General features: G+C 33.3%; 3 protein-coding genes across 4 annotated transcripts; all 3 read left to right on the top strand.

The window, feature by feature from the left end:
- Positions 1-2,369: 2,369 nt before the first annotated feature.
- On the top strand, positions 2,370-4,223 carry LOC131859586 (UDP-glycosyltransferase 83A1-like). Its single transcript, XM_059213518.1, has 2 exons — positions 2,370-2,923; positions 3,024-4,223. Exons 1-2 carry the CDS (start codon positions 2,437-2,439, stop codon positions 3,935-3,937), a joined length of 1,401 nt encoding a protein of 466 aa, XP_059069501.1. The 5' UTR covers positions 2,370-2,436; the 3' UTR covers positions 3,938-4,223.
- A 4,098-nt stretch (positions 4,224-8,321) lies between these two features.
- LOC131859585 (UDP-glycosyltransferase 74E1-like) lies at positions 8,322-11,225 on the top strand. Of its 2 annotated transcripts, XM_059213517.1 has the most exons (3): positions 8,322-8,411; positions 8,884-9,904; positions 10,004-11,225. In XM_059213517.1, the coding sequence occupies exon 3, from the start codon at positions 10,096-10,098 to the stop codon at positions 10,918-10,920; it is 825 nt and encodes a 274-aa protein (XP_059069500.1). In that variant the 5' UTR covers positions 8,322-8,411; positions 8,884-9,904; positions 10,004-10,095; the 3' UTR covers positions 10,921-11,225. The 2 variants fall into 2 exon arrangements, with proteins under 2 accessions (XP_059069500.1, XP_059069499.1); XM_059213516.1 differs by having other exon boundaries at positions 8,331-9,904.
- On the top strand, positions 9,421-9,915 carry LOC131858941 (UDP-glycosyltransferase 85A2-like). The gene has a single exon (XM_059212435.1). It carries the CDS (start codon positions 9,421-9,423, stop codon positions 9,913-9,915), a length of 495 nt encoding a protein of 164 aa, XP_059068418.1.
- Positions 11,226-22,793: the final 11,568 nt, after the last annotated feature.

Raw genomic sequence — 22,793 nt, 5'->3', positions numbered from 1 at the left:
TTTGTTATCATGTCGAGCTTACTTCTCACTCAGTGGTGATCCATGCATGAGAAGCACATCCTTTTCTCATTTATGTCCCTAAACAAAAGTGGGGATTGCATTATTTTTATCCTTCCAAGGACCAAGGGGGTTAGATTTTCTTGTGGGTTCACTTGGCATATTCACATTTGGTTGGTGTTTTGTACATTGGAGGAGGTATTGTTTCCACAACATTGGAGGAGGGATTCAATATAATTGAAGGAGATGTAGACTCTTAAAGGAGAGTTGTTTTATCATTGGTAGCACTAGAGGAGACATTAGACACACTTGGAGGAGATGTGAACTTTTGGAGGAAAGGTGACTCACTGTGCAAGAAGGTTGGAAACACTTAATATTCTCTCTTGTTGTGCAAATGGTTGCAAGTTCTACAATAAAACAAGATTTTAATCAATGAGATTAGTTTGGTGTTTTTTGGGTGAGCAAGGAGGATAGGTTAAGGTGCTTGGTCAAAGTCTCCAGAAGGGTTGTTGTGATCAACCCATAGAATGTTTTATCCTTTGTTTAGATTAATGTGAGGGGGAGGGGAGATGCTGGAGAATATTACGTATTTTTGGTTGACTTAAATAATTAATAAAATTAGGTTGGTTAGTTTTTGAGAATTTATTCCTATACGTAGTTTTTATAGGAAAAAAACAAGGCTTTAAAAAGCCATTACAATGTAACAAATTATTATCTAAAAAAAATTTGATGCATTATTTCTATGTTTTACAATTTTGTTAATAATTTCTCGATTTGATTATCAATTTGTGCTCTACCATCTTTTAAAAACATCTCTTCAATTTAGCTATGGTTTTAAATTATACTCAATTTATCTTCTCTAGACTATTATATAATTTATGTATCACTATCATTTTATGATTGATACAATATATTTAATTGAATTCAAGTTATTCTCTACTAAAAGATCTACATAATAAATTTTAGTTAGTGTTTAGTGAAATGTTTTTAAAAAAAGTCAATATATTCAAGGTATATAAGTCAACTAAAGTGGACTAAGATTGAAATTGAATTGAATTATATCAATATAATTTAAAATTTAATTGATGTAATGCTATGATAGAATACTCATATTTAAGATCTAAAATTAGATTCTAGATTAGAGAGAAAAAATAAATTCAATCATAGCTAAATTATGTGTTTGGGATACATTGTGTAACAATTCTTATTTACAGGTACAACCTATCCATTTTTAATTTTAATTTTTTAACACCATAATCATTATTTTCAAGCATTTACAACTTCTATTTATGCAACAATATATAAAGAAAGAAAGAAAAAAGTGGCAATAAGGAACAACATTGGGATTTCTATATAAGGTTTGTTTAAGACTTACTTGCACATTGGTTGAGTCTTGAAACTAAGTCAACAATGATAAAAAGTTATAGAGTGGCAGTGAAATTGATGTGATGTGATAATGTATGTTGTTGAGCTAGCCATTGAATCTATACTAATGCTTGATGCAAATTGATGCAAATTGATGAAAGATTGTGTTAGAAAAATTATTTAGTTTTATCTTTGATGATTGTTGATGGATGATGATTATTGATCACTAATGTTAATTATAAATAAAAAATGATGGCTAATTCATGCAAAAAAGAGAAGTGTTCTTTGTCCTTTTGATGTTCTATTATTCTCTTATGTGATGATGCACAAGTGTCTTAGGATGACATCTTTACTTACACAACTCTATATGTATAAATTCAAATTTTTGATACCTACATTGATAAATAATGATCATATCTAAAAATTGCTAACCTTGATTATTTTAAATTTAGAAACTTAAAAGATGTGATTATGCCTACAATCCTACCAAAAAATTAATCACAATTTAATAAAAATTAGACTAAACATATTTTAAATAAAAAAATGACAAAATATTAAAGTAAATCTCGAATCAATAGATATATCAAAATAACTAAAATAAATTAAATAAACATAAAACTATATATATACAGTTTTCTGCTCTGAATATAACAACTATCATTTACGGTGAACTACAAAATTCTTTCTTATTTATCTGTCTTTTTCATTCAAATATTCCGATTGCCATATCTGTACATAGCAAAGGATATAGTAACTTGGAAAGCACCTCGAGTTTATCCTATTACAACATCAAATAGTGGGTTGGCTGTTCCCTTTAACAATACCAAGAGGCAAAGTTTTAAAAAACTAAAATATACCTAGATAACTATAATGGCTATACTATATCGACTAAAAAACAAGTTTTCAGGCACATGGGTCCCTTCTCAAAATGATGTTTAATCCATTATATTTTTTATAATGAAGATTTTCTGTCATCCACAAAACAAACTTTTTAGTTATCCATTCTATTTTGGCTTCTTTGCTGAGAAGAATAATAGATTTGTGTCGGTCTGGAGAGGGATACAGAACTAAGCTATGGCTCCCCACGCTCTTCTCATTCCTCTTCCTGCACAGGGTCACGTTAATCCCATGATGCAGCTCGCCTGGAAGCTCGTCTCCCATGGATTCCTCCTCACTTTCCTCAACTCCGACACAAATCATAACCGCATACTCACAGCCAACACTCCAAATTCCTTCATTCATGATAACATCCGAATGATATCCGTTCCCGTTGAAATCCCCCTAATGGATAATCCGGAAGGAATTGAAAATGGAATTGAGGCGTTGGCAAAGGACATGGGGCCTTCTGTAATTGATAGAGTCATTCAGGAAATAAACGCCAGGGAAGAAGAAAACAAGGTCACCTGTATAATTGCAGACGTTTGGATGTGCTTTGGCTTACAGGCGGTAGCCACGCTCCATGAACTTCCCCTCGCCGCTTTTCACACAGCTCTTGTTTCACTCTTCGCCATTCGCTACTTTAGTGCCCATCTGCTCTCGCTTGGCATCCTTCATTCTGATGGTAACATACAATCATACTCTTTCAATCGATTTTAGCATTTATTTTTATGATGGAAACGACATTTAAAAACCTCTTTCATCTTTGTGGGTTTTATGTGAAGGAATTCCAAAGGAAGATAAAAAAACAAAATATCTCCCCTCCATGCCGGCGCTGCATTCTGGAGATCTTCCGTGGTTGTGGGCAGGCGAATACATGTTCCGGAAAGGGATTCGCATGGGAGAAGAAATCAAGCCCATCAAATGGGTCCTCTTCAATTCTTTCTTAGAGATTGAAGCTCCAGTTGTCGAAACGTTGTCTAAAGAAGTGGGCGTTTATCCAATAGGCCCTCTAATTCCTCCCGAGTTTCTCCATAGCAGGACGACCACGAAGGTTCTTCCAAGCTTCTGGAAAAATGATACAGGATGCTTACAGTGGTTAGATAAACAGTGTGCACACTCTGTGATCTACATATCTTTTGGAAGTTTGGCAGTTCTGAGTGAAAAACAATTGGAAGAGCTCGCTCTGGGAGTAGAGGCCACACGGAGACCATTTCTGTGGGTTGTGCGCTCCGATCTAATGAAAGGAAGCCAAGCTGTTTTACCTGCTGGTTTCTTGGATCGAGTGAGAGATAGAGGTTGCATAGTTTCGTGGGCGCCACAGTTAGAGGTGTTATCTCATCCTTCCATAGCCTGTTTTGTGACTCACTGTGGATGGAACTCTGTGCAGGAAAGCATCACCATGGGCGTGCCCATGCTTTGTTGGCCTTATTTTGCAGACCAGTTTCTTAACCGCACGTATGTTGTGGATGTGTGGAAATTGGGTCTGCCATTGAATGCGAATAGCCAAGGAATGATAGAGCAGGAAGAGTTTGTTAAAGGCGTAGAGATTTTGCTGGAATCGGAACAAGGCCTTGAAATAAGAGAGGGAGCTAGAAAATTGAAGATAATTGCTAGGGATGCAGTCAAGGACGGGGGATCCTCATCGAATAATTTTAATCTATTTGTTACCGCCATGAAGCGACAACTGAATGAATGATTTTCTTTTTGGAGCCATTATTTTGTTTCACTTCTTTTGTTATCCCGGAGAAAGGGATATGTTTTGTTTCATTTTGTCTCGTGTCCAACTTCCACATAAGGTAGGTCTTCCATGCTGTCACAAAACGTTCTTTCTCGTTTGGCAACTTGTGGTAAAATCAAAACAATGTTGTGTTAACAGCTATTTTGCTAAAAATAGACCTTAACCATGTTTTAATTTTGCTAAACTCTTCATGTAGATAGTGAAGGGTGTATTAATTGATAATACAAATGTGTTTTTGGTTTTATTGGATTGAGTTTTGTATATGGACATTGATGATATAAAATAAAATGTTAATTCAATGATAAGGTTCGAAATTTTTTAAAAATTTGTTTTACTCATTACTTAGATTTTTTATTTAATTAATAGTAATAAATTAAATTTTTAATTTTTAATATTGAAGGTATTATTTTACAAGGTGTAGCAATATTAAATTCATAAAATTATAATGTAATAAACTATTGATATATTGTAAAATAAAAAAATATAGTAACTATATTTAAAAGTGATGTAAATGGACTCCTAAAACTCAAGCGCTCATCACCAACTAAATTTTTAGGAGGAGATTCTTTTAATTGTTTTTACTATGTTTAGTAGAAGATTTTAGTGGGTTAGACTATTAGAAATTGTGGCAACATGGATTCTATAATTAGAGAGTTAGAGCTTGATTAAGAGTAAGTGTCTTTGAGAGTAATGAGAGGAGATATTTAGGCTAGAGATTTGTAACGTGGGGGAAAGATGATGATAGAAGAATTGAGCTTTGAGGTATGAAAAATATTTTCTTGGTTAATAGAAATATTTCTCTTGTATTTTTCTTGCTATTTTCTAAGTTCTCTTATTTTTAGTTAATTAACCCTTTTGGATAACATTATCTATTTGTTTCCTTTTGTAGTTGTTTGTTGTGAGTAATAAAGAATCTTTAATGCTTCTTAAATTTATGTTTGTGTGTATTGGAAAAGTCATATTTGGAGGTTTGTGCTAAGGTGGGTGTTTGGATCAGTTTGGTATTAGGGCAATTTGCACAGTTTATGAAAATGATGAAAGATTGGTTGTGAAAGAGGAATGTGAGTAGATTTGTGCATTCCATTAAGGAGGACATAATACATGGGTTTTGGCATTAGGTAGTAGCTCATTGTGTCATCTTTGACATTGGTTTGAGATTTACATTTCAAGTTCATCTACAAAGATTTCTATTCTCAACATGCTCTATGGTATGAAATTTAAGGTCTTCAATGTTTCTTGTGATGTGAGAACGCATAAGGTTGTTTAGAGCTAGAGGAGTCCGAGGAAAACCACATAGTTGGGGAAGGAGAAAAAACATAACAAAGTAGAACACTGCAAAATGCAACTAGCCTATGTAGTAATGAAGAAATTACTAATTATAAATTTAGAGGAGGCCCATGAGTGTCAAAGTTGCTGCTACAACTTAGAAGACATCCCATGTCGAGAGAAACCATAAATTTAATGTTTAAGAAGAACAAGGGAGATGTAATTTTTGTGAGAAATATGTATCACTGATCTAAATGAATTATGTTGTGTTGTGATGAACCACTTTGTTCTAAAAGTGAGAGTTTAGAGGAAGCAAGGAGGAAGTGTAGCCATGTGCTTGAACTTTGGCTGTAAAGTCAAATATGGAATGATATCATGATGTGAAAAAGAAGATAACCAAATTGGAAGGAAGAGTAAGACAAAGGAAGAGAAAGAAGCTAACAAAGAAACAATAAAAAAGGAGTTACAAAAGTTAGAGATTGAGTTAAAAGAGTTATGGTGTCTAGTGGAGGAATGTGATTTATGGAACCATGAGCAAGAAAAGAAGGATAAATCTATAGCAAAGGTGTTGAAGAGTTATAAGAAGGTGAAAAAGAATGGTGAGAACAATTATTCACCTTGTGGGCAAGAGCCATTATTAGAGAGGAATTTCATTGAGTCAAGGATTAAATAATGAGTGGAACCATTAGAGTAGGAAAGATTAAATCCCTTGAATAGTTTGAAAAAATAGTAATGGATAAAAAACATTTGAATGAGATCTTCCAAGAGCATAAATAAATGAATGGGACAAAGCTAATTTTGATGGAGGTGTTGATTTGTGTTACCTAGAAGAAGAGGAATAAATTGAAGATTATAATGTAGAAAGAGAAGAATTGAAAGATGGCTATGAGAAGGAATGCATCCTATACAAGAGGATTGAATTGTCGTAGAAATGAAAGCAATCCACATTGGAGAAGAAGCTGCAATAGAGATAGTAGATCATAAGTGATGAATAATTCACACAATTTAAAGGAAAAAGCTCTTCATTCTTTTAATGTTTTGTTATTTTATTATAAGATGATGCACAAAGTGTGTCAAGATGACATCTTTATATACACAACTCTACACATAAAAATTCAAATTTTGATACGTATATTGATAAATAATGATTATATTTCAAATTTGCTAACCCTCGATTTTAAAATTTAGAAACACAAAGAATGTGATTATACCTACAATCCTATCGAAAAACATAATCACAAACTAATAAAAATTAGATTAAACATATTTTAAACCAAAAAGTAATAAAATATTAAATTAAATCCTAAATCTATATATAAAATTTTTTCCTAGTGTGATACACAACCATCATTCTACGTTGAACTATAAAATTCTCCCTTATTAGCCGTTAGGCTTGTTATGTTGGGAACTTACATCAGAATCTCCTCACATCTTACGCCTGACGTTTCCCTCCATTGCCGTAAAAAAGGTGGGTGCTCTGCAGCTGGGTTAGTTTTGAAATCAAATGAATTATTGGTATTAGCAAGAATCTGCACACTTGTCACTTGTCTTGTTTGTGGTCATTTCATAATCATCTGTTGAGGGAAATGAACCCAATGGTGAAAATGATGCCCCTGATAATTCATTTTCATTTGGGTCAAGAGACTACTTTGCAGATACATAAACCTGATATTTGAGGATAGAACTGCCAATCATGTCTAGGCTATTTTATGTTTTATTTCTTGAGCCATTGATTTCCCCACCCTAATGGACGACTTAGATTGAGTATCCACACAAGGCATTGGGTATACACATATATGTGGCATAATTAGTAGAATTAAGGTTATTCTAGGAGTGTCAGGAATGGTAATTGTTCCAACTAACTAAGTTATGTCATTAACAATAATATGGGTAATAGTTACAATTATAATTAGTAATGTAATAGATAGTGATATTATTGTGATTTTTAAAAACATTAATGTTATTTCGCAATATCATGATTGGAATGAACATTGATGTTATTGTTATAAAACACAAATGATATGAGTAATTTTATGATTAAAATAAATAATATTATCATGTTATGGCATATAATAATAATATTGCAATGTTACAAGAGTTGGTGAATGTAAATATCAGACTCAAGGTAATAACATTAGTACTATCAATGACCTCGAACATGAATGTCATTATCAAATAATATATTTGGAATCTAGATATAATGTTAATGCTACTAAATTAATTTTAAAATTATTGTGGTCATAATGATTAGATCAAGTGACACTATTAATGTCACAAAAAGAGCTTTAATATGGTTATTGTATTAAGGTTGATGAATAATAATACTAATATTCAATCATGAATATTAACTACATAGTTAGATCAAGCAACAATATCTATGTTAATACTATTAGTGTTCTCTTGAGAGTGGTAGTAATATGTTAATGATTTTATGGTTGAAACAAGTAGAATGTATATGGTGCTATGAGAAGCATAATGTTAATATATAAGTGATTCATTACTATTATGTTAGTAGAATTATGGCCACCTTAAAAAAAAGAAAAAGGTATCAGTTCATTGAATTTACAATCTAAATTGGAATTGATTGATGTCAAATACATATTACAAGATTTTGAGGGAATGAAGAATTAGATATCTTAAAGTTTGCAAATGGAGTTTAAAGGATTTGTAATTTTGTCTAATAACATATGCAAATGGTATTTTTTTGACTAGTTACTTCTCTAATAATATTGTGACAACAACCTCTTCATCTCAAATAATTAGTCTATATCTTACTATCAGCGTAACCCTTACAATTCTTTTTGATGTAAGTACTAGCTTATGAATCTTTGGATTGCCATATCTATCCATAGCACCATCTTACAAGTAATCCATCTCTTCTAGAGGGAAAGTGTTGTTATGAAGGGGCATTGAATGAGCTCACATGCCTTGACTTTGCTTCCACTTTTCACCTGCAAAACAGACCACGTGCCTTGACTGTACTGCCACGTTTTGCATGAATTATAGAGCAGCACTCGCGTGCCCCGCCCATACCTTCACTTTTTTTCATGCAAATGGCTATAGAGTCTACACGCCCTATTTGTGCTGGGCTAATGCGAAGATAGGATGAGTTACACAGCAAAAGAAATCAGTCAATATATATAGTAACAGTTCCAGATCATAGCAGGTAATACTTTTTGATCTGATCTCATACTGTATTTGGCTGCCTTCACTTGGTATGAACATCAGATTGCTGTTAACTGCCAAATTTGTAAACATCAAATTGTTGACGCATCAAAGCAAAGCAAAGACTCAAACAAATTTGATGATGATTGATGCTGAAAGAAGATGCTTTTAATTGGTTAAATTAATTGTTTAACTGCAGAATTAACTCTTCTAATATGTTTGCAAATGGTCCCAGCATTTCTAGGATTTCATTTGAGGCTACAAACAGTCCATATCTCTCATCTTATATTCTAATTTCTAATTGTTCCAATGAAAGTTTTTCTCTGATTTGTGTGTTCAATCTTCTAATGAATCCCTACAAATTGTAACTTGCATAGAATTCCATTGATGAGAACAGAAAATGGGCTTATCATCATTACCATCTTTTGATTCGTAAGATAGATTTATACTGATTGGATGACTTTGAATTACAGCCAGCACAAAGAGCAAATTTCAGCTCTATTACATTTTGGTGCTTGATCTGAATCAACTCAGAGCAACTGTTGACGAGTTATATTCTCCAAAGAGTTATATTCTGAAATTGTATGTCTATGTTTTGGATTTGTATTCCTGAAAGAAGATGATTGTTTTAGTTATTTCAGGTGAATTTGTTGGATTTTTTGTTTATAAATTCCTTCCACGGAACTTAGCAAAACCTATCGGACAACCGTTGCACCCAAAAACGCTTAGTTAAACATTATTGAGCACAGTGTTTTATGGTGGATGTGGCCATGACTAACGCAGAGTCAGAAAGCTAGATAAGTACAATCGCTATATGATATCGACTAAGAGACAAAAGTTTTCAGGCATGGGTCCCTTCTCAAAATGATGCTTCATCCATTATATTTTTTATAATGAAGATTTTTTATCATCCACAAGAAAAACTCGTTAGTTATCCATTCTACTTTGTCTTCTTTGCTGAGAAGAATAATAGATCTGTGTCGCTCTGGAGAAGGCTACAGAGCTAAGCTATGGCTCCCCACGCTCTTCTCATTCCTCTTCCTGCACAGGGTCACATTAATCCCATGATGCAGCTCGCCTGGAAGCTCGTCTCCCATGGATTCCTCATCACTTTCCTCAACTCTGACAGCACTCATAACCGCATACACAAAGCCAACACTCTAAATTCCTTCTTTGATAACATCCGAATGATATCTGTTCCCTTCGAATTCCCGCCATTGGATAGTCTGGAAGGCATTGAAAATAGAATCGAGTCGTTAATAAAGGGCATGGGGCCTTCAGTAATTGATAAAGTGATTCAGGAAATAAACGCCAGGGAAGAAGAAAACAAGGTCACCTGTATAATTGCAGACGTCTGGATGTGCTTTGGCTTACAGGCGGTAGCCACGCTCCATGAACTTCCCCTCGCCGCTTTTCACACTGCTCTTGTTTCACTCTTCGCCATTCGCTACTTTAGTGCCCATCTGGTCTCGCTTGGCATCCTTCATTCTGATGGTAACATATAATCATACTCTTCCAATCGATTTTACCTTTTATTTCATGATGCAAACGATATTTAAAATCCTCTTTCATCTTTGTGGGTTTTATGTGAAGGAATTCCAAAAGAAGATAAAAAAACAAAATATCTTCCCTGCATGCCGGCGCTCCATTCTGGAGATCTTCCGTGGTTGTAGGCAGGCGAATACATGTTCCGGAAAGGGATTCGCATGGGAGAAGAAATCAAGGACATCAAATGGGTCCTCTTCAATTCTTTCATAGAGATTGAAGCTCCAGTAGTCGAAACGTTGTCGAAAGAAGTGGGCGTTTATCCAATAGGTCCTCTAATTCCTCCTGAGTTTCTGATCGATAGCAGGACAAGCACGAAGGTTCTTCCAAGCTTCAGAAAGACTGACACAGATTGCTTACAATGGCTAGATAAACAGTGTGCCCACTCTGTGATCTACATATCCTTTGGAAGTACTGGAATTCTAAGTGAAAAGCAACTGGAAGAGCTTGCTCTGGGATTGGAGGCCACCCAGAGACCATTTCTGTGGGTTGTGCGCTCCGATCTGATGAAAGGAAGCGAAGCTAATTTACCTGTTGGTTTCTTGGAGCAAGTGAGAGATAGAGGTTGCATAGTTTCGTGGGCGCCACAGTTAGAGGTGTTATCTCATCCTTCCATAGCCTGTTTTGTAACTCACTGTGGATGGAACTCTGTGCAGGAAAGCATCACCATGGGCGTGCCCATGCTTTGTTGGCCTTACTTTGCAGACCAATTTCTTAACCGCGCGTATGTTGTAGATGTGTGGAAATTGGGTCTGCCATTAAATGCGAATAGCCAAGGAATTATAAAGCAGGGGGAAATTGTGAAAGGTGTGGAGATTTTGCAGGAATCGGAACAAGGCCTGGAGATCAGAGAGGAAGCGAAAAAATTGAAGATAATTGCTAGGGATGCAGTCAAGGACGGGGGCTCCTCATGGAATAACTTTAATCTATTTGTCACAGCTATGAAGCGACAGCCAAATGAATGACTTGCTTTCTGGAGCGATTGTTTTGTTTCACTTGACTACTTATCCTGCAAAAAGCTATTCTTTTATCTTGATAAAGTCGTCCCTTGTGTCGTACTTCCACATAGGTTATGTCAACCATGTTGTTACAAGACATTCTTACTAGTTCAGCAATCTCCTATAAAATTAAAAAAAAGTGATGTGTTAAAAGCTATTTTGTTAAAAACGGACCTAGAAAGTGAAGGGTGTAAATGCTATCTACTTTGATCATAATTCACGTTGTTATTGTATCATTCAGTAATACAATATTGTTGTTGTTTGGTGGAGTGTGGAGTTTTGTACTTCAATTTTTTGAAGTCTTTATTTTTTTAATTTTATTCAATAATTGGATTTTAAAGTTTTTTCGATTGATATAATTAAATAAGATTTTAATGATCTGGTTAATTAAAAGTGAGTTAGGCTTGTACCATTACATATCTGGAGAAAAAAAGTGCCACCTAGGGTGCATGAGAAATGCACACCTAGCTAGAGACAAAACACCAAAAAATAGTAAGGAACCACCAAGCACTAGATGAACCAGTAAACAAAAACCACAAAAAAACCAGTCAACCACCAAAGATAGGAATAAATGGTCAACTGGGTGGAGGCGTTACCCTCTTGACAATCTTTACAGTCCTAAAAATTTATTAGAATGTGATTTTTTTGTTAGAGTCCTTAGCAGAATTCAGAGTACTAGAATTTGGAGTATCTTTAACCATAGAGGTAGGGGATTCCATCGAAGTAGAGGGGGATATAGCATGTCTCTTACACTTGGCTTTCCTACGGTCGATCTCCTCTTCAATAGCCTATAGGGAAGCCAAATTCTTTAGGACCATCTCCAAGCTTCTCATTGAAATCTCCTCAATTTCATTCTTAAGGATCTCTCGACTTTCCTTTGAGACATCTTCTCGCCAAGGTCTTTTAGCATTCCTTCAACTTTATCCCAATTCTCTAATCTATCAGCCATATTGCTCGCAAGTTCCCATACCTGTTCATCCTTCTCCTCCATTGCCCATTCGTTCGCTCTTGCACTAGCCTTAGCCATAGCCTCCATTCTATTAATATTCTAGATAGGCAAATTGAACTGTGATAAAGGCCATTTAATCACCACATCTAGTTTTAGGATTTTAATGTTTTGAATAATAAAAGTGGGATAGGCTTGTACCATTATGTAACTGTAAAGCAACACCAAGAGCGCATGAGGGATACACAACCAACAAAAAGACTTCCCACCAAAGAACAACAAAAACCTAGCAAGGAAAATAGAGAATGAACAACCAAACTAAAAATCCAGCAGACAAAAAAGAACTAGGACCAGTAAAACACAAACCAACAGCCCAACATAGACACAAAGTGATAGTTTATTGCATGGGATTACCCTTGTCCTGCCAATTATGGCACAAACTAAGAACTTTATCAGAAAAAGAGACATTTTACTTGATCCAACCCCAAAACTAGAGGAGACTAGCATAGAGTTAGGGGTGGCCTTTACCATCAAAGTGATGGGGTCAGAGCTCGTGGCCAGGGAATCCATGCATCTTTTTTTTTCCCCCCTTCTTCTTTCCATCTCATTGTGGATAGCCTATAGGGAGGCATTGTGCTTACTAACTACATCCTCGCAAGCACTGTTAACATCCTCAATTTTATTTTTAAGGGCCTTCTGGGTTTTCTTAATCTCTTCCAGCTCATAGTTATTGCCTGCATTCTTGATCCTGGAGTCCATGTCAGAAATCTTTCCGTCCATCATTTCCCACTGCCCCAAAATACCCATTAGATCATTGGCAGATTTCTATACCCTTTCCTCATTCAACTCTTTAGCCCAAGTGTTGGCCTTGGCCTCGGGCTCGACCAACTCCAATCAATTAATCTTCTTGATGGCCACATTCATTTGCACAAAGAGCCATTTTATCAACTCTTCCTATCTTTGGATGTCTTAGTCCAATTCTTTCACAATTTTTTTCATAGTCGAAGTAGTACCCTGAAATTTGGAGTGATCAAGGAAGGGAGGGTTAAGAGGGGGAGGGCTAGGGTTTCCTCCAATTTTAGCAGGGGACGAACTTCCAATCCTAAAGTATTCGAGGAGTTTAAATCCTTCAAGGATTGAGATTCAGAGACAAAATCATCAACAACCTCATTAACCATTTCTTGTTGTAGCTCATACTAGACACCCACATCTTGATCCTTTTTGGTGACAGCAATGGCTTTAAATTTGGCCATTCTAGCAGGGTTTTTCCTATTGGGCATTTTAGAACCAGAGTGAGGCATAACCTGTTCCCCAAAATTAGAGGGTGTAACAATAAGGTTAATAATTAGATTGGGATAATAGGTAGACCTAGCCACAATAGAATGGACTCCACTAGAGGGGGATGAAGCCATGTGGAAGTTATACAGTCTCTAGATGAGACCCTGGTGGAGTGGGGGATTACCCCTTTCAATGGCTTTGCAAATAGATTGAGACAAAGAAGACATAATCCATAAAAGGAATTTCATTCTAACCCCATATTGGAGGTGATTTAGCATCGGAAAAATCTATGTATGGAGCCTTTTTTTCTACCGTCCAAGGTGAAGTACTTCATTATGAGCAGAGACATCCTTCCAAATTTTGAGGAAATTCTTTTTGTTGTAGCCACTTTTAAGCTTGGAAACTCCTTCACTTGGTTGAAAAAACCGATCCAAGTCATCCTTGTTATTCCCTTTTGGTTTTTTGGGAAAGGACACACCATCAAGGGTCAGCTCTGTCACCTTCGCAATAGCCTTTGCAGAAACCACAAAATTAATACTGCCAATCTTCACGTTCCCATTGTCTCAATCATTAACCAAACTAATAAAGCTCTTAGGGTCATGACCAGTCATCCTTTCAACACAATTATCTAGGTTCCCCTTGATCATTTTGTCCAAAATATCCCCATTATTTTTAAATTTGGATCAGCTGTCAAGTTAAGTCTGAATCAAATCGTCTCCCCATAATCGCAAAATAGAAAACCAAGATGAGAAAGTGACAAGCCTAGGAAATGTGGTGGTAGGAAGTACCATCAATAATTTTTAAATCCCACCTAATTAACAAGCAAGGAGTGGAAAGGGTGAGAAAGACAAGTACAAAAACGCCAATTTGGGATTCTACATCATTAACTAACAAGTCCTTCAAGATCATGGCACAAGCCTCCATTGGGATTTCATGCAAGTGGAACCAAATTTTAAAATCATTAACATACACACCCATTCCCACCAGCTTGTCCGCCACACAACTGCCTTCATGTCTCACCTAGTAGAGCCTGATGATTCCTAGTAAGGGAAGGAGATTGTGACTATTGGCGATAAGAGGGTTAGCTTTCCACTCTGGTTTAGCTTCCCTTTTGAGCATCATAATGGTATTGCTCGAGTCACCTTCAATAATTATACGCTTGAGCCCCTTTTCCTCGGCCATGCTCAACCCATGATAAACAACTACCACTTTATCCATGCTTGAAGTTTGGATTCCAAGATTTGCCACATAGGCAAGGATGAGGCTACCACATGAATCTCTAATCACTCCACCCCGTCCCACATCATCCTAGTTGCCCCTACACGACCAGTCAAAATTCAACTCCAACCAACCGATAAGATTTCAATGTTGTTAATATATTAAATTTACATAAAATTATTCAACTTAATAAAATAAGTAAAGTATCTACAATAAAATATTAAAAAAGAGAGAGCAAAGTAATAAAAAATTAAATTACACCGAGCACAAAATAAATAATTAAATTATATGTAATTATTATTAGAAATAATAAATACTATTTTAAATGTATAAATTAATGTAATTTGAAAGTGATATTTTAAAGATAACAAAACGATGTTAAAGACATTAAGAATAGTTATTTTACAAATAAATTTTTAGGATTAATTAGACTGTGTCTTAGAATATTTATAATAACTACACAAATATTAAGTTTAAATTTACAATTGCAAATTCGATATTTGTTCTTGCAAACCTAATGTCCATATTTTTGAAACTAAACTACTATGTAAATTTGATTCTATATCCATACATGGAATTGGAATAAGGTATATTGTCAAGATTCAATTCTAACTCCTTTTAGAAAAATACATTTTCCTAAAGGAAAGATTAGGGTTCTAAGAAGCTTGTCTCACAAACAAAGCAATGTGATAAGAAGAAATAAAAGGACAAAGCATTCATATTGTATGAAAATATAAATCTAGAAACTACATGCAAAATGACACTCTAGAGGTGAAAACAAGGGTGGGCATGCTTGGTGAAATCAAGCTCATACAATAAATCAAATCAAACCCTTAAGAAAGATAAATTTATAAAGCATAGACAAAAGCTAACCATAATGAGAACTAAAAAATAATATAATGTAATTTTTTTTATAAGTACTCTAATTTTGAAGGAAAAAATATACAAGATGTAGAGATATAAAGTTCACTAAATTATAATTTGATAAATCACTCATTTAAAAAAATTAGAATAAAGTATAATTAGATTTAAAAAGTGAATGTTTGAGGTGAAAACGATGGTGAATATGGTTTTTGAGCAAGGTCAAATAATGAACCAAAAAATGTCAAGAAAGATGTTATTATAAATCATATATAGGAAAAAGTAATAAAACCCTAAAGAGAAAAATTAAGATCATGTAATCATAAAAGTTAAATCTAAAAAATTCTAATTTATAAGGAAAAATCCTACATGGTGTGAGGATGTTAGGTTTATCGATATTATCAAGTTGACCAATTTATAATGTAATGAAATATAATCAAATATTGATAAGAGTATAGGGTTTAAGAATTAAAACTAATAATTGAAATTGTTAAAAAATTTAAATTTATTATTAGAAATAAATTGAGTATGAGAATTATCTTGAAATTTGATATGAAAAATGTTGTGAAAAACATACATGCTAAAAAATCTTAACTAGAATAATTTTGCTTTTTATGTGTTTTCTTGACAAATTGTATCCCTTATCTTGAGATTGATTCTTGATTAGATCATAATATCATTCTTTGATTCAATTAGGACATTTGTGAAATAACATTACACCTATAACTAGGGTACATTGCACATGTGAATGCTTGTCATAATTGAACCTTTGAGAGGCTCTTATTTCTCCCTTTCAAGCTCAAAGGAACCATCTTTAGCTTCGTCATAACATTGGCCCATAAAATTTGACTAACCAATAAAGGACACACAATACTTTCTATAAATCAAGGAGGCTCTAAAACAAGAACTAATATCAACACGAGACATATATTTTATGGCCAAGGATACTAGCCATTAGTTTTGAGAGTAGGATATGTGTGCATCTGTTTGTTCAAATATGTGACCAAGATGGTAAGTTGTGATACATGTCAAAGGTTAACAAGAAAAATGAAAGACATATGTGCTTTACTAAAAATAGTTTCAACTAAGGGTCCATTTCAATAGTAGGGCATTTTTATTACAAAAATCCTCTAATAAATATAGTATTAGTAATAGTTTAAAATGGACATTTTTAGCCAAAATAATTTTATCAAATTTGTATTCATCCATTCATATAAAGAAAAAAATTTCATTTACCTATGATGTATATCTTACTAACTAATGTCATCCCTAGGTTTAGGATGCCTCAAACGATCATTTCTAGTAATTTTATGTGTTTTAGAGCAGATGAAATCATTATATTCCAATAAAAAGGGATTGTAATTACCTTTTGATCTCCTTATCATTCTCACGCCAATGTAAAACTAATTCTGACAAGAAAACCTTGATACTAGATTGTCATTAGGACCCTAGAGTAAAACAAGAGGAGAATTGAAAAAATTAAGTTTCTACTCTAGATTGATGTATAATTAATTCTTTAAAAAATATAGGTAAAATCCCTTTTTGAATTATTACATGGGACACATATTACATTCCTTATATAAATTTAGAGTTGTGTACCAAATCTTATGATACATTGATGAAATCGAAGAATATCTTATCACTCAAAGGTTTAACCATGGATTTAGGAGGGATTTAAAGTTCAAAGGGATTGACTAGAAGGGGCCTAATGAATCTATCTATGCTAAAAAATATTATTCGAAGGGATAATGTATGAAATGATACATTTCTATGAAATCAAATAGATATCTTTCTTGAAAGATGGAGATTCTATAACATTATCCATTGAACTCACAACCACACCCTTTGAGAAATCACATAAATTTTATATTGTTTCTTCACCAAATGAGTAGACAATATATTAAATATTATAAATGTCCACTTTTATACAAAGAATTTTCAAGAGTTTTACACTAAATAGTACTTTTGAGAAACATGTTGAAATGTGTGGAAACGAGATGCTAGCCTGGGAACGTAAGCTAAGACCTCAAATCTCCATGGATTTAATTAGAAACATAAACCAGGTTTAGTTACAATCCTAATAGGAGACAAGAACCTAAGGGGTTTATAATTCTATTGTTGCAATTGATTTGAGGTTATCAATTTTGTATAAATGAACTAGTATAAATGATATGAAATTGAAAACTTTCAACACAAATAGTAAAATATATAATAGAAGACCAAACAATAGATCATACCTAGAAAGAGAAGCTAAATAAGAATCTATAATTGTAATTTGGACCAAAAAATGTAAGATTGGTGTGTTGGGCATCCCAATCAAATGGTGTTTGTATCTTGACACTAAGTTCCAAATTTTGGTCAAGAGGTTGTGTTTGAAAAGTGTTAGACACAGTTGGAGAGTTCCCTCATCTAGGTTTTTCTACATGTTTGATGTTTGATATCATCTATCATTATCTACTCTACACACCTATAGAACTCTTCATGGTTGTATCTAGATATACTCATATGTAAATGTGAAAATTTTTGTATTGTATAAGGGCTTGCCTTAAGTCAAACCCTATGTTGTTGTTTCTACTTCCACTACAATAATGTTTGATAAAAAAGAGATCTTGTCCTAAAAAAGGGTAGAGGCTACAATCTTAATATAAATTCTCAAATTGATAAGTGTTACCTTAGATTCAAAATTCTTGGCATTAAGTCTCAAATAAGGCTTTATGATTCTTTAATGGCGATAATGCATGCCTTCATCATGGAGAAACACATAAAACTTGATCATGATTGTTGAAACTTGAAATATTAATTGCTTGATTATAGAATTTTGCTCAATTGACTTGAATATTCTTGATTATGTCCTCAATTTTAATTCTTTATGTTGATGGGAATTTGAAATGAGAGTGGGAGTTGTATTTATGTGCAACTTATACTTTTTAATTTTTTTGGAGGGAAGGGTAACATCATAGAGAAATTTCACACTATTTATAAAGCTCACTATTAAAATTTAAGTTTGGGGCCAAATTGCTTAGACAGTGGCATTAGAAACCATATTCCACCATGATAAGGGAATTGGGCACCCTATTCCTTGAAATTTGGGATATAAAAGAGGTCTTGACTAGAGAATTGTATCAAGTTTCTAAAAATGGCCTCAAAATTGAGAACAAATAGACACGAACCTAGTACATTAGAGAAGGTATATGAGATTCATTAGTCTTATTATCTAATCTAGGAATAAAAAAATATTTGTCATCAACAATACATTCAATAATGATTAATAGGGCCAACTACAAACCCTTGGGAGAGTTGGACATAATGATTGATTATTCCTTCTCTTGTGATTTGATTTTTGGATATGATAGAATGATGAAATGCAAGTACTAGGTTTAAAGATGGATAATTTATAGTAATTAGCATGAATAGAAAGATAAAAAAAAAAGATAAGAAAACTATAAGAATAGATATAGAACAAGGATTAGAAAGGAACCTACACCTAGAATTTAAGCTTGAAAGTGATGGACTATGTGGCTAGGCATCCTAGTCTTGAAGGTGTCTAATGCAAATATTATAAATAAATTTTGAATCAGGATCCACTTAGATTAACCCCTTGAAGTTTTATCAAAAAAGTGTCGAACACTTTAGACATTGGAAAGTGTCTAGGGTTTTTTGGTCCTTCAAAGACTAAATCTCTTCGTCTTAGTTTGTACTTCCTAAATATATAGTTTTTCTCTATCAAATTTGAGTCATATTTATAAAAGAGATAATAAATTGGTGTTGGGTTGTATAAAGGTTTTCCTAAGTCAAACCTTAGGCTGGAATTAATCCTACAACAATGATGATTAGGAAAAAAAAGATTACAATTGTAGGGAAAAGGCAAAATTTGAAGTGAAATGTTGAATACACGAGATTATTTTTCAAGATTGATGTTGTTAATGATGATGTGATAATATTTGGATAGGACCCTCAAGTGTTGATGCAATAACATAACAAGATAAGTTCAATCATAAAAGCTCACTTGTGTGAATATTGTTATAACTTGCTACTTTATAATGGTTAAATTTGAAGAAATTTACTCATAATACTTGATCTAGGAGTTGATTGAAATGTTTGAGTGATTAAAATGCTTGAATTAATTAGTAAATATTCTCTTATATAGCATTCCCAAGATATTTCATAAATTAGGCTGACCTCCAATAGTCATATTAAAATTTTGAGAGAAAAAAATAATTGGCAAGAACTGACACATCGATAGATTCAAATTTGGGAGTGTGAGATTTTGCCAAGATCAAGAGCTCAATGAAAAGTACAATAGAGAGACAAAATAGATGATAGGAATAAAATATATTCTATCAAGAAGAAAATACTGATCAACTGGATCATCAAGTGTTACATACAATGTAGGTGAGCCTGCTTATATAGGCAAGGCTATATGGATATGTGAGCACACAAACATGACATGTGGCTCAATAAGAAACAAGGGTAGGTAGGAAATAGGTGTGGTAGGTAGGAGAAACAATATAATATTCCACATGAGGTGGATCATGCACCGAAGGTGGAATGTAACAACAAGATAAGACCACAAAAGGTGGAAATTATCCTACACACACTATCCCAATGTGGCACAAACACCCAAGTGTCTCATACCCAAACTACTATGATATGCATGTACCTAAGTAAACTTAAGTAAGGTGTAATAATATCCAAGATGAATAAATAATTACACCAACAGGGAGGACCATTGCACCTAGTTGCTCTATTCCACTAGGACTAGGGAACTTAGATCCCTAGTCCACCTTTACTATGGCACCTAGGTGCATAGTCCACCTAGACTATGGTGTCGAGCACCCTAGTCCACCAAGAAGTGGGTGGAACAGAGCAGGTGTGCATAGGTTCACAATACATGATCTAATTACTAAATTGACATATGATAGTAGTTTGATAGTAATAAGGGAAAAAATAGGCTTGGAAAGAGCTATGAAGAAACATACATGTTGAACACTTTTGGATGCTAGGGGGTGAATAAACATATACTAAAATTTTACCATTCATTAATCATTCATTCCACTTATCACATGTGTAAAAGTAAGTTACAACTTTAAAAAAAGATCAATCACACAAGAACACCAAGAGTTTTATGTGGAAAACCCAATGTGAGAAAAATCACAGTGAGAACTATCTCACTATATGGAAATTGAATACAATTTTTTAGTCTCTTGGGCAAGGAAGATCATTGCTTTTGAATTAGAGTTGTAGGCTAAGGTGTACAACCCTAGGGCAAGATACAATGTACTTGCAACACATCGAAATGTTGATTACCATTGGCATTCATTGTTATGAAAATATTATAACTGACTTCATTACTACTTATTTGCAATTGTATGCCTTTGGTCTTACACCACACGCCATACACAACTTCTTATTCAACTCATTCATTCCTCCAAAAGATCTCATTCCTTATATATCATCCACACAAAGAGACACATCAATTAGTTCAATGTAATTAGATGTAACGTGTAGACTATTAACACTCAAACCAAAATAATTCTCCAAAGCAATGCGGAAGGGAAAAAAGGCATGTGAAGCATCACACTATATTGACACACCTTCCTATTACTCCCAAGTCATCTCCTTCAACTCCACATGCTACCACACATACCAAAAACATTCATGTGAGCTCTAGAAGATAGAACCAGTAACGAAATCCAACCAAACATACTCAAAATATGATGCAAAACTCCACAATACTTATGGATGCACAACATAGCATCACCTAATACCAACAACACAAAATAATTGAACTACAACACCAAATCATAAGAAGGTGGAGGAATGCATAACATTGATGCAACTAGGTAAGAGTAAATGTGTAAATAAATAGAATATAAGATTAGGTATAAGGATGAGTAAATCCATAATGTAACTAGGTAATTATGGGTGGGAAATATCAAAAAATTGATTGTTAGATTTACTAAAATATAAGGTAGAGGAATAATTTTTGTGAAGAAATACAAGGAATAATAGGGTAATATACAAATTTTAGGGAGATAAAATAATATGTTGTGAGATAGAATGAGATTTTGTGATGATGGATATCTAAAAGGGAGATATGAGAGTAAGAAAACTAGGTTTAGGGACAAACAAACTAGGCATCATGAAGGGAAAGACGTGTGTTAATTATGAGATATATGATGATAAATGATGAAATAGTGTTTTGGCTAATAGAAAACAATATTAAAGTGAAAGATATTTCTTAAAATACTTTTGTAGGCTATGATATAATGAATATTTTAAAACATTTTCCAAAATGGGGTGGTAGCTAGTACTATAGAAATTTTTTTTAAAACATAGTATGTATTAGGGTAAAACTCTTTAAATAAAATATAATATTTTGGTAAGCATGGGTTATTTGTCTAGTTTTATGTGTTTAAAATTTAATATAATTTCACCCTTTCATACACTAATATAAATATGCTAATATAATACAACATTAGTATTTAACATATACATGATTAATTATATATTTCTAACTAGAAAAAATTATAATATTAATCTAGGTAATGCTTACACATAAACTTGTAAATAATAAGAATAGCGTAAGGGTCATGTGTCGCTATGATTTAATGAATCATGATTACCATAGAAGCTAAGTACTATAGTGAACAAGATATACTATATTATTTTAGGCTTTATATGAACTATGTAGGATATTGGTATCAAATCTATGTGTTTATGTATGTTAAGTAAATAATGGGATTCAAGCATGGGCTATGAAGACATGTGGATTCTAATGAAAGTTAGTTTTAAACTAGGAACCTCATAAGGCTTACTTAAAAATAAATTATTATTGAAACTATAAGTTATATATTTTCCTTTATTCATCCATGTTTTGTGAGGGGTCCCAGAAGTATATATATGCAGTTTTGTGGTAGAAGCTAAAGTTTCATTTACGTAACCATAATGAAATTTCATTCTACATGCAAGAATTTTTGGCACAATGTTAGGATGGATGAGAAGTATTTTTCAATCAAAATACATTGTTGTAGCTGAATTATTTTTTCAATTGGAAAAAAATTGTTTAAAATGTTGACTTATAGATAGATATTTGCTCAAAAATATATTATTAAATGTTATTTTGGATTGATAATGTTGGTTTTTACTTGTGACTTTAAAAAATAAATATTTTGGTTAGCTAGTAATATTTTGGTGTCTGAGTTTAAGATGCTAAAAACAATGTCACAATAATATTTTTCTAATGCTACACAAGAAAAAAAAAAGTAAAAATAACTTCTTTTTTTTCACGCACCACTTTGATAATTTTTTAATGTTACAAAAGAAGAAAATAAGGTAAAAATAGCTTACCTTTTTTTTTCACACACAACTTCGCTATTTATTTGCACCTTTTGCCGTAATAATTTACTTTGAATCAATACATTCATTTCTTGTTTTGTACTTGCTATTTATATTAGTTTGAAGAGTTATGACCATTCGAAAAGATATAATATTTAATAAAAAATTTATGATCGACTTTTAAATTTTTTTTTGGTCG

The sequence above is a fragment of the Cryptomeria japonica genome, chromosome 10, assembly GCF_030272615.1.
Source record: "Cryptomeria japonica chromosome 10, Sugi_1.0, whole genome shotgun sequence".
In the NCBI taxonomy this organism is placed as follows: domain Eukaryota; kingdom Viridiplantae; phylum Streptophyta; class Pinopsida; order Cupressales; family Cupressaceae; genus Cryptomeria; species Cryptomeria japonica.
Note: the sequence above shows the minus strand (reverse complement) of the source record. Positions and strands in the feature narration are given on the sequence as shown.